Source organism: Scardinius erythrophthalmus (assembly GCF_964197995.2).
Source record: "Scardinius erythrophthalmus genome assembly, chromosome: 7".
In the NCBI taxonomy this organism is placed as follows: Eukaryota; Metazoa; Chordata; class Actinopteri; order Cypriniformes; family Leuciscidae; genus Scardinius; species Scardinius erythrophthalmus.
The window spans coordinates 31,180,059-31,197,193 of NC_138227.1; the positions used below are offsets into that span (position 1 = coordinate 31,180,059).

The window sequence follows — 17,135 nt, forward strand, 5'->3', positions numbered from 1 at the left end:
AAAAAAAAGCAAAGTTTTGTGGGGAAAACCAATACTTTTGCGTGAGAACCTGAAAGGTTTTGAGAGCGAATGCAAAGTTTCTCGGGGGAATTAAATACTTTTGAGAGAGAGAGCTGTTTTAAATTGTAATAATATTTCACAATATTACTGTTTTTTGTTGTTGTATTTTTAATCAAAGAAATGCAGCCTTGGTGAGCAGAAGAAGAGACTTGCATTGGAGGAATGCATTGATGTATTCATTTTTCCTGGCCACTTAAAGACCGCTGGCTATTAAAGAAGAGGGCTTTTACAAAATATAGCTGGTAAGATCATTTCAAATGCAGCCTATTAAGATTAATCTTATGTTAAAGATCTTAAAGTTGCATAACAATGTTTTGACATTTCCTAGTGTCATTGGTGCAATAGATTTGCACACATGTCGCAATGTCTGCAGCCCTGAGCATGAGGCTGATTCTGTGAATAGAAAATCCACTCACTCCCCCAATGTTCAGGTACAGTCCAAGATGCCCTCTCATTTCTCTTTAACTGATTACACTCTTATCAAATCCTATATGATTTTTTTCCAATGGTCATACCACCTGTTATACTATACATGACTCCAGAATTTTACAGGAGGTCATCGCTTTGAGGAAGGTTTGGGAAGAAAAAGAAAAACCCACACATACTTACAATGGAACTATATTGTAGACTTCTATAATTTCTTTTATGCTTATTGACAGGGATGTTTGATGGCATGTTGGTTGGAGACAGAGGTTATCCATGTCAGCGATTTTTAATGACCCCTTACCCTGACCCTGACGCAAGGCCCCAGCAGCAATTCAACATCACCACAGCAAAACCAGGGTCAGAATCGAGAACACCTTTGGCATTCTGAAGGCTCGATTTAATTGTCAGCGTGGCCTGAGGGCATCACCACAGAGAGCATCCCAGATAGTGGCTGCATGTGCAATACTGCACAAAATGGCCACTATAAGAAAAGAGCAAGTGCCACCAAACCACCAACCCCCCGCTGATGAAACTGACCCCATTACGATGGACTTTCCAGCTGGCAGAGCACTCAGAGACGCAATAACAGCACAGTATTTCAGTTGATTTCTAATAAAAAAAAAAATAAGAACAGTAAACATACTTGGGCATCCAATTAAACACACCTGAACCAGATAATCAAGGTCTTACTAGGTATTCTAGAAACTTCCAGGTATGGTGTTGAGGCAGGTTAGACAGTGGCCGTCCAGGACTGAGTTTGGACAGCCCTGATGTAGAGGATGCAGTTGTGAGAAATCCTATAATACAATAGACATCAGAAACCTTTACTTCTTCATTAAAATATGTTCTAACAAAGCACATGAAGATGCACTGCCTTCGATGCCATCCATGATGGGTCGACCCTGGTTACTGGACTGGGCCAACTCCTCTGCAGCAGTGTATTTTTGAGGAGGTGGCCCTCCCCTCCTTTTCTTACTTTTTTTTTCTCTTGGCTACAGACGATACAATTTATTATAGTATATGCACACAAGAACAATAAAAACCATATCGCAATTATGAACAATGTTTTATATAAATCTCTTGAGACTGTGTCAGGACCACGGTAAAGAAAATACCCTATAGATGGATGCTGAACAGACTCTAGTGCACCTTTGCTTTTACTGTAATTCACTGGAAAGAAAACACCTTTACGAACTCCCCCACAATGTTTTTCTTGACTTGTTTGAACTTGACTACTGCTCCAGAAAACAGGAACACACAGACCCTGGAAAGCACTCCAGTACTTGACCCTGAGGAATTGACTTCCTTTCTGTTACTGCTATCTATCTGATTTTCCTGTTATTGGCTAAGCATCACAACTAGCTAACACAGTTAACTAACATCAAATGCCAACCATGGAAGCAGCTGTAGGCTACATGATAAACACCTCTAGTCTAACTTGCTGAAATGAGCAAGCGTTGCTTCCTTCATCTGACTCACAAATCCTATTCTTTGGGAAAAGCATGACATGCAAAGTACAATTTTAAAAACATACATTTGGATGGCAAATGTCTTCTGTTTTGCTAATATATAGTAGGCCTATGTCTACTGGAATGCCTCCTAGTTTTGATATATATTAGATATTTCTTTTTTATTTCCTTTATTTATAGCCTAAAGCACATTAAAAACTGCACATTCAGACCAAAGTGCAGCACAATCAACATACAAACACATAAAATACAATAAAACAAAATTGTAAAAACTAACCCTAACCCCACCATAACCTAACAAGATGAACCAACTAGGTTAAGGGTGTGACTTACCCTACACAAACCCTACTTGTTAAAAACTGTAAAAGCTACTGAGAAGCTGTGAGTCTCGAAATGTCTTGTTCACACAGCAACTTACAGCAGCGTCTCCAATACTGTCTGTATGAACGAGCAACGAGAGTCAAGCCTGTACTCTCTAACCAGTAACCATAGCAACAGTGACCAAAGTAATATCAAAGATGGCAATGTCCATAAAACTGAAAAGTCTTTTTCACTTTTTTGACACGACAAGTTCATCGGTCTAGCTTAAAATGTTCCCAGCGTTACTCGTGTAAGACTTGTTACTCGTTTTTACTAGTAAGAATTCAATTAGAGAGCTTTACAATTCAAATCTTCATTAACTGACAGAAGCTTTGATGAAAACACACTAGATGAATGCCTTTAACTGTTGCACTGGTATCTCATGCATTGCAACGCATTTGAGTCGTGCAAAGAAAACACAAAACTGACGGGAGCCTCTCCAGTGGAGAACAGTGACTGGATTTAGAACGATGGCACACACAAAACCCCTCAGCAGAGCGGCTTTCTCACGTGACACGTATAATTGTCCGGTAACGGTTCCGTTCACACAGCGCTGTTTTTCCGAGAATGCCGTTGAGTCCTGAAAATTTACAGGTGTGAATTCGGTTATAGATTGCGGTTGTTGTCACACCCGTAAATAACCGTACTGTGTACAGGTCTGAAACTGTACTTTCTAAACAAAACAATTTTAGCAAAACACTTCTGAACGTGAGAAGAAAGACATGTGTACCATCATTGAGTAAGTACTGGTGTTTAATTTCTGTGTTTAATTCAGATAAACAAGATTATTGTTGTTGGCCTATTTCCAGTGGACTGGACACAGTTAGGCTACTCTCTACTCTCACAGCATGGGAGATGGAAAGACATGAACCAGAGTCAGTAGGAGGAGTATAACATGTTACAAAATGAGGTAAATGTATCAGGCTGCAAAAAAAGAAACACAAAAGAAACACATGAGAAAATTCAGTTCTTATGAAATATTGACCCTACAGGCTTTTTCGTTTCAAAGTGTTTGGAAAGGAAAGGAGGGAAGAGATGCAAAGGTCCTAATGAGCAGCTAAGGCAGTAATGTTCCTTGACATCCTGCAAAGTAAGTTAAAGTGGTTATCAAGAATTTTTCAAGAAGTCTTCCAAAACTCTTCCTTGACTATTACTTACTCCTCTTCGTTTCTAGTGGGACATGAGGCAACAACAATTTCCTTCCACTTAACTCGATGCAGCGTGCTGTGCCTTGCCCATGTCAGACCCATCTCGTTCAATTCTGCCATCACTGAGCTAAGCTTCTCCATGTTGCTTTAGGTCACCCTTGTTTTCCTCTGCTAGGTGGTGTCCATCTCAGGGCAGTCATTGGGATTCAGCCCTGGTCCATTCTAATAACATGTCCTTAAACTGGGGGATACACTGGAACATGTTGGGTGGGCATTTGGACAAGAGATTACAGAGAATGTTATCCTTTTCATCCATTGTCACCACAAGAAATCTATTAAAAATAAAGAATATAAATTGATAAGTGGCCAACGGCCATAACGACCTGCTGGAAATGGTTTGCATGTGTCAGAACGGATATTGCACACAAAACAGTGGAAATTTCCTGAACTTTGTTAATTATAACCAGGTCAAGGAGGTTAATCTGATAATATCAGATCTGGCTTCTAAATGCCTGCAGCCTCATACAGCATGGAGGTTTTGCAACACCAAAAACTGAAAAATACCCTCCTCAAAAGACCAGACATGGACTGTTTCATTTAGAGATAGCAGAGATTGCAACACAGATAACATACTGATTGATTGGGGAAAGATTCTGATAGCTCCAGCCGTTGGGTTGTACTGGCATGTCATTTGTAAATAATATTAACAACATTGTGTTTTATAACTCAGATTTAATGATGCATTCAAAAAGTCTTGCATAACACAATGAGCAGTTTATCATTGCAACATACTACAAACAAATTCACAAAAGTTTAACATCATGCCGTTGAACTGTCAGAATATGTGGAAATTCTTTATTTATCAGTCGTACAGAAGACTACCACTCTTATCAGCTAGTAATGCATTTAATTGCAAATAAATTTAATAAAATAAAACTCGACTTACTACTACTCTACTTCCTCCTAAAATTATTTCTTAAAAATGCTGTTAAAATCAGTTTTGGTTTGCATAAGTGATTGTCAAAGTAAAAGGGCTTTGTAGAGATATATTTTTAATGTATAATATAATATAATAAACTGACAAACCACAACATTAAAACCACTGATATGTGAAGCGAATAACATTGCTTTTATTGTTAAAATAGCACCTGTCAAGGGATGGGATATATTGACGCTCTTGACATTTCGTCTACATCGAACGCACATGGCACCCTTTAGCGTCAATATGAGACGCAGATAGAAATGGGCCAGAAGGCGCCTCTAGCGGTCTAACCGTAACCCTACACCAGACCTAAAACTACCCATAACCGAACAAAGCTATCTGCGTCTCATATTGACGCTAAAGGGTACCATGTGCGTTTGATGTAGACGAAATGTCAAAAGCGTCAGTATTATGACGCCCAAGGATGAGAATGCGTTGGAAAAACTATCCGAGAGACTTTGACAAGGGCCAAATTGTGCTGGCTAGACGACTGGTTCTTGTAGAGTGCTCCTGGTATGCAGTGGTTAGAACCTACCAAAAAAGGTGCTAGGAAGGTGAACCGGTGAACTGGCATCAGGGTCATGGGCGCCAAAGGATCATTTATGCACATGGGGAGTAAAGGACTAGCACATCTGGTCCAATCACAAAAGAGCTCTAGCTCAAATTGCAAAAAAAATGGAATGCTGCTCTCATGATAGAAAGAAGTGTCAGAACACACAGTACATTGCAGTTTTTGCCTGTGGAGCTGCATATTAGCCACAAAACGATCAGAGTGCCCATGACCCCTGTCCACAGCATCAGAACTGGACCATTGAGTAATGGAAGAGGGTTGCCTGGTCTGATGATGATGAATCATTTTCTTTTAGATCAGGGAGATGGCCGGGTAGGTACATGTATGTTGTTTATCTGGAGAACTGATGCAGGATGCACTATGGTAAGGAGGCAGGATAGCAGAGGCGGTGTTATGCTCTGGGCAATATTCTGCTCAAAACCTGCTCAAAATCCTGGCATTTGTGTGGATATTACTTTGACATGTACCACCTACCAAAAGATTGTCGCAGATCACGTACACCCCTTCATGGCAATGGTGCTCCTTGATGATAGTGGCCTCATTCAGTGGGATAATACACCTTGCCACACTGCAAAATTTGTTCAGGAATGGTTTGAGGAACATGACGAAGTTCAATGTTTTGCCTTGGCCTTCTAAGTCCCCAGATTTCAATTCAATTAATCATCATCTCTGGGATGTGCTAGCAGCTAGACCAACAAATTCCCCTAATGGAGGCCCCGCCTCACAACTTGCAGACTTAAAGGAATAGTTCACTTAAAAATGAAAATGATGTCATATTTACTCACCCTCAAGTTGTATCAAACCTGTATTAATTTCTTTCTTCTGCTGAACAAAAAAGAAGATATTTTGAAGAATGTCGGTAACCAAACAGTTGATGGACCCCATTGACTTCCATAGTATTTATTTTTCCTACTAAGTCAAGTCAGAATTTTCATTTTTAAGTGAACTATTCCTTTAAAGGACCACAGTACATTCAGAGGTCTTGTGGAGTCCATGCCTTGATGCATCACAGCTGTTTTGGCAGCACTAAGGAGACCTACACGATAGTGTAAGACTTGAGAAATGACAAAATGCCGGACAGTCTGGTTAAGGAGTGACCAGACCCTGAGAAGACAGGATCTTGCTGGAAATTACCATTTGAACTCACCATTTGAGACAAAAGTCTCACCTCCGAGTCATCCTAATCTACATTTCATTCCCTCATCCCTCACCCCCTCTCTCTCTCTCATACTCAGATCGCCTGAATTCACCCAAGAAAATACATAGTTTAATGTGAATGATTATCATCGAGTATTGTATATGTTTGGTATCATTTGAAATGTCTCAGTGCGACTGGTACAAATGTCTCATTTCCAAATAGGTCAAACAAAAGGTAATACGTTTTTTAGGAGTTTAGAGATAGCTGGCACACAAAGGAAAGTTGCCTCTAGACAAATGGTCTCCCACCCCCAAAAGGTGTTAACTCTGAATGTAAATGTATAGCAATACATGAGATATACAGGACGTATGAAATAATAGGTTACATATATGCAAAGGATTCCACAGCTTTTTTTACTCAGTGATTGTACTGTCAATCCAGTTGGTGTAGTGGGAGATGATCGTGTAGAGTCCAGGCTTTTTGCTGGAGCCACATTTCTTCCCTCCATTAGAGGTTATCCCCACAACAACATTCTTGTATAAGAGAGGACCTCCGGAGTCACCCTATTAGAGAGGAAGACAGCGGAAGCGAGAGAGGTCATTTATTAGAGTTTGTTTCCACTTATAGCAGTCATGCAGTGCTTTATGAACCATTGCAGTAAAACTTACATTACAGGTGTCCTTTCGTCTTTCTGCAGCACAGAGCATGTTGCTGGTGAACTTCGATCCATAGTACTCACCGCGGCCACATTCACTTCGGCTCTTGACCGTGATACTGAGTACTGAGTTCTTGCAATTTGTCCGGTCGTCCTCCCAGGTTGTTCAAAGAGCCCCATCCAGCTGTTTCCACAACATCAGACTGCTTGGGATCGGCTTCTTCTTCACGTTGGAATTTCACTGATTTCACTGCATAGCTCTCAGTGATCGGCTTTTCCAGCTGTCAAAAACAAAATCATTCTCTGCTGTAGAAAACTGATCTCTACACATACTGTCACAGGAACATGTTGTACTTGGTGAAATCATGTTCACCACACGGATACACAGACTGTTTTTCAGCTACATGATTGGATCGCAGTATGTACCTTGAGCAGGGCAATATCATTGTCATAGTTGCTTATACTGAAATCAGGATGGCTGTAGACTGTAGTGTCATAGGTTTGTTTAGTGTCCTCAGCATCAGACAGGGAGTGAGCACCCAACGCAGCTTTAACACCGGATGCTCTCCTGCAGCAAACAGGACATTTATCATTTTGCAACTTCGTATTTCTGCAACTTCAAAACAAAATCAAAACAAACCCTTCGAACAAATCACAGTGAGTTGGGACTGAAATGATTTCATCTTTGCATCGCCGTCGCACAGCTCACTAGTGTTTGTTACATGTTACGTACCCATTCTGAAAGCAGTGTGCTGCACTCATGATCCACTGACTGGAGATCAGAAAGCCACCGCACTCATGTTTTCCATTCCACTGAAGTGAAGCCATGTACGGACGAGAGTGTGCATCAGCCTCTTTTCCTCCTGTAATGCATTCACCTGCAAATAACACAATAATTGAAACCGTTTAACATGAGGAAAACCTCATTAATCAAAGTAAATAAATCTATTCCCCATGCTTAAATGTAGAAATGCACAACAAAAATAAATAGACAAAGCATAGTGAAATTGAATATTACTCACCAGTTTGAGAAGCTGCAAAGAGCAGCACAGAGACAAATAAAAGTCTATTCATAGTGAACGATTGTTGTCTGTATACTTCTGAGACTGAAGACCACTGAGTGTGGGCTGAGCTTTATATACTGCCCAAACGGGAGAGAGGCAGAGAGGGTGTGTGGGGAGTGTTCTTCTCTTAATCGACCATCAGACAAGAGAAAACAGGAATATATCTTCAGGCCATAAATCTTCTTCATTACATCTACTTTTCCTTTCCTGCAATGTTTCCTTTACCGTAATCATGTCTTTTGTTATTTTCTAAAAGGAAGAGGACATAAATGTTTGTACAGAGTGCAATAAATCAATAATCCACTATAAAAAAAAACTTTTGTGCATCTGGAATTGTGACACTGACGACTGGCGTGATAGCTGTTGAAAATCCAGCTTTGCATCACAGAAATAAATTATATTTTTAAAGTATATAAAAATAGAAAAGCATTATTTTAAATTGTAATAACATTTGTCTGTATTTTTGATCAAATAAATGCAGGCTTGATGTGCATGAGACCTTCTTTTTTTTTTTAAAAGACATAAAAATAGTAATGTGTCCAAATTTTTGAACAGCAATGGTAGGCTACTGTATTATTATACTATTGCTGCATAATTACCAAAAATGTTAAAGTCCTTTCACGTCACCATTTCGCGTGTTTGTTGTCCGCCTACACTTCACATAATAGGCCTGTAGATGGCGCCTGGGCTTCATTTAACTAACTATGACAGTTTGATCAAATGGTAAACGGTGTATCAATACATAGACTAAATAAAAAGTGACTTTAATACTACTTCCCATTAATGCGACTTTTAGTGCTGGTTTTGTGCAGTGCTTTGTAATTAGCATCCATTGTTTAAACGACGCAGATCCAGATCGCTTCATTCATAAATGTAAATTCGTCTGTCCATCTAATTTTCAAACGATTTATGAATGACTGGAAAATTACCGCTCCAGTTCACATTGTCCAATGAAATTTGAACTTGTTGTGCCAGATAACGATTGGTCGGTGAATTATACATGACAAACAGGCTTCATTGAATTATGTAGGCTAATATTTTAAAATGTGATATGTGGATTTTTAATTGAATCGACACTTTTATTAAAAATTGTTTGGTTATTCCTTCCTGCCGTCGAGCCAGAGCCACATAGGCCTATACTCACTGAAAGAACTATATTTGTCTCGAGAGCATCGGTTCCCGGGCAGAATGTGGAATACCTACGTTTAAGTTACACTGGTAACCATTTTCATTTTAAACCGCATAACTTTTGCTACGGTTACGCCATAGACTGTAAAGGGTGACGCCTGCCGTCCACACACAGTAGGCTACTCTGGAGTTGTAGCTGGTAGCCCCCCCCCCCCCCCCCCCCCGATTAAAACATTCGTCACGATTTTATGTCACGAGCCACGCCAACTGGCGGTGTTCTGATCTTTAGACCTTTATGATGTCACAATTACTATGACGTCATAAAAGCGTTCGGTAGCTATATAGAGTGCAGACAAATAGCATTTTGTAGAGAGTCGTCGAGTGAATGCAAGTAAGTTAAGCTTATACTCTTCATGTTTCTTTTAATCAATTTTTATATGCTGAAATGTAATTACATATCAATGTTTGGTTATAATTATAATTAAGCCCGTTGCAATTATATAATTGTACTTTTTAGAGGATAATATTATTTGATAATTTTTTTATTGACAAATACTAGATTATATGTTTTATTATGAACTTTAAGCATGAAAACCAAAGTTTCAATTATCAAAAGTGTGTATATATATATATATATATATATATATATATATATATATATATATATATATATATATATATATATATATATATATATATATTAGCCTAATTAATTATACAATTATATAAAACTAAGACAAATAATTTGTATATATTTGCTGATCATTAAAGTCTCTCTTTCTCTCACAGTTTTTCACAGATAGTCCACTGTTGCACAACGAACAGCCATTCGGTTATACACTTTTTTTGAACAACATGTCTTGCAGTCATCAAATATGCTTATCCATCAAACAGAGCATGTTCACCATGCCCACCTGTGTCAGAGAAATAGAACCCTTAAGCCCCTTAGATGAGCATGAGCTCATCACAGCCCTCCTCGCAGGGAGGTGGTGGGCAATAATGGAGGTAGAGGATTGTTTACACTCATCAATTGAGAAGAACGGGCGTGGGCTCACTTCAGGCCAGGTGGGAATAGTGGAGGCCCCACAAGGAGCCCCAGCTCCTGCTAGGTACCAGCAGGGAGAGCCTGTGCCTGCCCAGTCCCCTGCGGAAGCACCCATGTATGAAGGATCCCCTGAGGAAGCACCAGTGCCCGCTGCCTCCCCACAGGGAGCACCTGTACCTGCCAGGTCCCCATTCTGGAGAAAAGTGACAATCCCTAATAATATGAGATTGCATCTGAAAAGGGATGTCATCTTGACTCCTTTGCCCTTAAGGCCCCCCAAGGGACCACCTACATTTGCCAGGACATCAAAAGGAGCACCAGTGCCCAGCACATCTCCAGAGGAAGCACCTGTACCTGCCTCATCCTCAGAGGAAGCATCAGTGCCCACTGTGTCCCCTAAGGAAGCACCTGTGCCCAACTCATGCCAAGAGGATGCACCCGTGCCCACAGCCTCCCCAGAGGAAACACCAGTGCCCACCACATCCTCTGAGAAGGCACCTGTACCCACCTCGTCCCAAGAGGAAGCACCCATGCATGCAGCATCCCCTGAGGAAGCACCAGTGCCCGCTGCCTTTCCACAGGAAGCACCTGTACCTGCCAGGCCCTCATTCAGGAGAAAAGTGACAATCCCTAATAATATGAGATTGCATCTGAAAAGGGATGTCATCTTGACTCCTTTGCCCTTAAGGCCCCCCAAGGGACCACCTACATTTGCCAGGACATCAAAAGGAGCACCAGTGCCCACCACATCATCTGATGAAGCACCTGTACCCGCCTCGTCCCAAGAGGAAGCACGCATGTCCACTGCCTCCCCAGGAAGCACATTTAATTCAGTAGTTTCTGACTCTAAACACGCTGAAGAAGAGAAGGCTGAGTTAATAAGGAAGCTCCAGACCTGGTTTCTTGATATTGAAGGTAAGAACATCAGCCAGGTCCAAAACAACAAAAGATAGTTTTCTCTTAGATTATTATTAGTATATTATTTTCACCAATTGTGTCACTTAATGATTCTTTTTTAATTCTGTAGTTTCTGACTCTAAACGTGCCGAAGAAGAGAAGGCTGAGTTCAGAAGGAAGCTCCAGGCCTGGTTACCTGGCATTGAAGGTAATAAATTCAGCCAGCACCACAACAACAAAAGATACTGTTTTTTTTTAGATGATTAATATATTATTTCCACCAATTGTATCTTAATTATTATTTTTCATTTCACCAGGAATCTAAACCAAGTGAAGAAGAGAAGGCTGACTTTAAGAGAAAACTCAAGACTTGGTTTCCTGATTCAGCCAGGGCCACAACTATTTTAAAAAATAAAAATAAAATAAAATGTCAAGTAAAATCTAACCTAAAAAATGCGTTTTTAATGAGATTTGAAATGACTTCGAGTCTGTGCATCTCTGATATTTGGAGGGAGTGCATTCCAAAGCCTAGGAGCGTAGGATGAGAAAGCCCTGTCCCGTACAGTACACAAACGAGTCTGTGGGACTGCCAATAGACCAACTTGTGAGGACCATAAATGACACTTGGGTGTGTATAAAGTTAAAAGCGCAGACATATAGTGAGGTGCAAGACCATGCAGTGCCTTATATGTGAGCATAAGGATTTTAGAATCGACTCGCAACCTGACCGGAGCCAGTGCAAAGACTCTAAAATCGGTGTAATATGCTCATTTCTTAACAATGTACCGCACATGAGAGTCAAAGGACAGACTAGAATCAAATATAACTCCCAAGTTTTTTAATTTAGTCTGTGCCTCCAAATCAGAGCCATTTATGTTTAAAATTAGTGAGCCAGCTTTATGGAGCTGATGAGGGGTGCCAATAAGCAAGACCTCTGTCTATACAAGGAAGTACGCTGGCAAATATGTTTTCACTTCAGAGCCAAGATAATTCTTCACTCCACAAGCCATTCTGAGATCTTCATTCTCTTCACACTTCGAGACGAGCTTCTCTCCAGGTGTTGGTGTGACGGCGATTTCCAGCGAGTGCACATTGCCTGCTGATCTGTGCAGTGATCTGCCAGTGTGTGTTTCTCCCTGGTCGCTTCAACACTCTGCTGAGTTTTTCCTTTCACAAAAGAGCTTGCGCATGGCATGTCTTTTTAAAGATGTCTCGCCCGTGCACTTTGGCACATTCTGCCCCGACGGCCCTCCACCCAGCCGTCGGCACAGAATCCTCAGCTTGCTTGCTTGCACGCATTTCCTTGCCATTGGCTCGTTTTATAATACTCGAAGGTGAGAGGCTTTCTAAGCGAAACCCCATTCGTTGTCACAACGTAACGTCTCCGTTCCCTACTCAGGGAACGAGGGTTACATAAATAACTGAGACGATTTCTCTTAAACATTTAGGATACTCGTTCATTTTTTTTTTTTTTTACCCCAGAAATAAATTCTTGAACGTAAAAATTTGTTCTGCCTTAATATTGATTATTTCCATCAATTGTGTCTTAATGATTTTTTATTCCTCCAGTATCTGAGACCACCATCTCCGGCTCGGACACAAACGTCTCTGGCAGGGGCACGGACACCACCGTCTCTGGCACGGACGGACACCACCATCTCCGGAAAGGACACCACCGTCTCCGGCTCGGACACCGGCACGGACACCACCGTCTCCGGCACGGACACTAACGTCTCTGGAACGGAAAATAAAGGATTTATTACTAAGAATTGTATTTCTGATATGTGAAATTAGAATTTCAACTAGGAAATCAATTGTTGATATCAACTATTGAATTTGAATGGCAGCCTACGGTGACATTTCACTATCATAAGGACAGTCACTTGCCGCCGCCTGCTGTGTGTGTTGTATCAATGTAAACATTTTAACCAAAAATGTTAAACAATGCTACTATAACAACAAACAATAGGCTAATAACAATTTAAACGATATTATATTTAAGCTTCTTCAAAGTCACCACCATTTCTAGATCACAACTCCAGTCACATTTAACACTATACGTTCGGATTCATCAGTCGGAATGAATTCATTCAGATTGAAGCAAAAAGTGCCTACTGACTTCATTCTTAAATCTTGTTAAATCTTCTTTTCTTTTACCTTCACTTTTAAGTATTTCTGTACAAAGATTTGTAATTTTATGAAATATACTCATTTCATATTCAATTCATGTAATATGTTGGCGTTATGAGTTTTTTAATCAGTTTTACCCTCGTGAAAAAAAAATGCACTTCAGTTTACTTTTATAAAGTGTACTTATTATACAAATAATATACTTTAAATGTATACACTTAAGTGTAACTCAAATGCAATGTTTTCACTGGTCTGAATGCACATTAAGTATAATTAATTTGAAATATATCACATATTAAGTTGAAATAAAATGCAATAAGTTGTCATTAAGAGTGATTTTTTGGTACAACTTAAGTGGGACTTTATTACAACTTTATATTTACTTTCATAATTGCTTCTAGTGTCTTTAAAATTGATTTAAAGTGCACTTCTCAATGCACTGACAAGCAATTAATGTGAACTTAACTGTACTTTAATGTCAGTTAACAATACACTTAAGTGTGAATTAAATGTAATGTTTTCACCGCTTAAGTGCATTTTATTTGTATTTAATTTCAAATGTATCACAAATTAAGTTCATATTAAATGCAATTAGTTGAACTTTTGAATGCTTTTTTTAAACATAAATGGGACTTTAATACATATTTAATGAGTACTTTCAGTCTATTTAAAATATAGTTAAAGTGTAGTTTAATGAACTGACAAGCAATTCATGTGAACTAAAATATACTTTAATGTCAGTTAACAATACACTTAAATGTGAATTAAGTGAAATGTTTTCGACAAACGTATTGCATGTAATTGATTTCAAATGTATCACAGATTAAGCTAAAATGAAATGCAATTAGTTGAAATTAAGAGTGCTTTTTTGGAACAACTTAAGTGGGACATTAATACATTTTTATTTGAACTTTGAAATCTGATAAAAGTGTACTTCCAAATATACTGACAAGCAATTAATGTGGACTAAAATATACTTTAATGTAATATACATGTACAGTATTATATAATTAAATACATTTGTAATAAAAAAAAATAATAAAGTTGCAATTTATTTCAAATTTGAATTAAAAAAAAATCTGAACCTAGTTACAATCAACACAAATTCAATTTAAAACCCTCTATGTACATTTACTGACAAAATATCTCAAATACATAAACACCTTTCTGTTGATGCACAAAAAAACCCCAAAGAAACACTATACATAAACAGTTACAACACCTTAAAGGGATAGTTCACTATAAAAATGAAAATTCTGTCGTCATACTCGCCCTCAAGTTATTTCAAACCTGTATGAATTTATTTCTTCTGCTGAACACAAAAGCTGATATTTCGAAGAATGTCAGTAACCAACCAGTTAACTGGTCCCATTAACTTCCATAGTAGGAAAAAAAAATACTATGGAAGTCAATGGGACCAGTTAATTGTTTCGTTACAGACATTTTTTTTAAATATCTTCCTTTGTGTTCAGCAGAAGAAATAAATTCATACAGGTTAGAAACAACTTTTGAGGGCGAGTATGACGACAGAATTTTTTATTTTAAAGTGAACTATCCCTTTAACTCATTTATAAAGAGTCTGGAGGACAATGATGCTTATGCACAATCACTTTCTCCCTCATACAAAGGTATCTAAACCTAGCCTGGTTCTACCAGACTCTCGTACATTTCATTTGTACAGAGAGTCTGGCCTCGCTCCATTGAGAAACGTTTACTTCCTTGAAGGCGGTTCTCTGTTAAAGTTCAAAACTATTGGATCTGCCCAGAGTCACTCAGGATCTGCCATAGCCAATCACTAACGTGTGGTCGTCCGAATGATCAGAGGATTATGTTTAGAATAAGATGTCTGTCTTTTATAAAGTTTATAAAGCGATGAGAATACTTTTTGTGCGCAAAAACAAAAAAAAAAAAACGACTTTATTCCACTATTAATTTCCTTCTCTCTGTTCCTCGAGTCTTGATAAAGCAGCGCGTCTGTGTGTTGTACGTCACGCGTAGGCTCACTATTGGCTGACGCTAGTCATGTGTGTTATCACATCAACGTCATCGTTCTCAGCCACTCCTTCTATTCGCTGATTGGTCCTACAAAAAATTTGTTTCTGGAAACCTAAGAATATACAGCAGTCCCAGACGTAGTACTGAAGGAAAATGAAATTGAGCGGAAGTACGTAGGAGGGCGGAGCCAGGCTAACCTAAACCTAAACCTATCCATCACAGAAAACATTTAGCATTTTTACATTTTCAGAAAACATCATTCTGTATGGATTTATAAGATTGTTTGCATGTAATTTACTGGTATCACTATACTTTTGAGGTAATTTGGTCCCCATAACCTAGGGATTACCAGTACACACAGAATTTTAGAAGCAAACACACAGTACCTCAAACACACAACCCATGAATTAATACAAACAAAATGTGAAGAGAAGTATCATTCCATCCATGTACAACACTAAGATTCAAACGGGTAATGCTTTACAAAAAGGTTAACATGAACTAAGAATGAATAATACTTTAAGCATTTATTAGTCTAAGTTCATGTTAATTTCAACATTTAATAATGCATTATTATATTCAAAATTTGTGTATTAAAATTAGTTAATGCACTGTGAACTCACATGAACAATGACTATAAATTGTATTAACTAACTTAAACTACAGTGAGGAAAATAAGTATTTGAACACCCTGCTATTTCGCAAGTTCTCCCACTTAGAAATCATGGAGGGGTCTGAAATTGTCATCGTAGGTGCATGTCCACTGTGAGAGACATAATCTAAAAAAAAATCCAGAAATCACAATGTATGATTTTTTAACTATTTATTTGTATGATACAGCTGCAAATAAGTATTTGAACACCTGAGAAAACCAATGTTAATATTTGGTACAGTAGCCTTTGTTTGCAATTACAGAGGTCAAACGTTTCCTGTAGTTTTTCACCAGGTTTGCACACACTGCAGGAGGGATTTTGGCCCACTCCTCCACACAGATCTTCTCTAGATCAGTCAGGTTTCTGGGCTGTCGCTGAGAAACACGGAGTTTGAGCTCCCTCCAAAGATTCTCTATTGGGCTTAGGTCTGGAGACTGGCTAGGCCACGCCAGAACCTTGATATGCTTCTTACAGAGCCACTCCTTGGTTATCCTGGCTGTGTGCTTCAGGTCATTAAGACCCAGCCTCGACCCATCTTCAATGCTCTAACTGAGGGAAGGAGGTTGTTCCCCAAAATCTCACAATACATGGCCCCGGTCATCCTCTCCTTAATACAGTGCAGTCGCCCTGTCCCATGTGCAGAAAAACACCCCCAAAGCATGATGCTACCACCCCCATGCTTCACAGTTGGGATGGTGTTCTTGGGATGGTACTCATCATTCTTCTTCCTCCAAACACGTTTAGTGGAATTATGACCAAAAAGTTATATTTTGGTCTCATCTGACCACATGACTTTCTCCCATGACTCCTCTGGATCATCCAAATGGTCATTGGCATGTGCGGGTTTAAGCAGGGGAACCTTCCGTGCCATGCATGATTTCAAACCATGACATCTTAGTGTATTACCAACAGTAACCATGGAAACGGTGGTCCCAGCTCTTTTCAGGTCATTGACCAGCTCCTCCCATGTAGTTCTGGGCTGATTTCTCACCTTTCTTAGGATCATTGAGACCCCACGAGGTGAGATCTTGCATGGAGCCCCAGTCCGAGGGAGATTGACAGTCATGTTTAGCTTCTTCCATTTTCTAATGATTGCTCCAACAGTGGACCTTTTTTCACCAAGCTGCTTGGCAATTTCCCCGTAGCCCTTTCCAGCCTTGTGGAGGTGTACAATTTTGTCTCTAGTGTCTTTGGACAGCTCTTTGGACTTGGCCATGTTAGTAGTTGGATTCTTACTGATTGTATGGGGTGGACAGGTGTCTTTATGCAGCTAACGACCTCAAACAGGTGCACCTAATTTAGGATAATAAATGGAGTGGAGGTGGACATTTTAAAGGCAGACTAACAGGTCTTTGAGGGTCAGAATTCTAGCTGATAGACAGGTGTTCAAATACTTATTTGCAGCTGTATCATA

At 39.4% G+C, this 17,135-nt stretch overlaps 1 protein-coding gene across 1 annotated transcript; it reads right to left on the reverse strand.

Annotated features, from left to right (window-relative positions):
• Window positions 1-3,234: 3,234 nt before the first annotated feature.
• On the reverse strand, window positions 3,235-7,936 carry LOC308693797 (complement factor D-like; the record flags this gene model as incomplete). Its single annotated transcript, XM_081370895.1, is given in 7 exon segments — window positions 3,235-3,239; window positions 6,585-6,717; window positions 6,823-6,933; window positions 6,935-7,090; window positions 7,236-7,377; window positions 7,543-7,687; window positions 7,832-7,936. Coding segments are annotated over 7 exon segments (744 nt in total). The 5' UTR covers window positions 7,884-7,936.
• Between the last annotated feature and the right edge of the window lie 9,199 nt (window positions 7,937-17,135).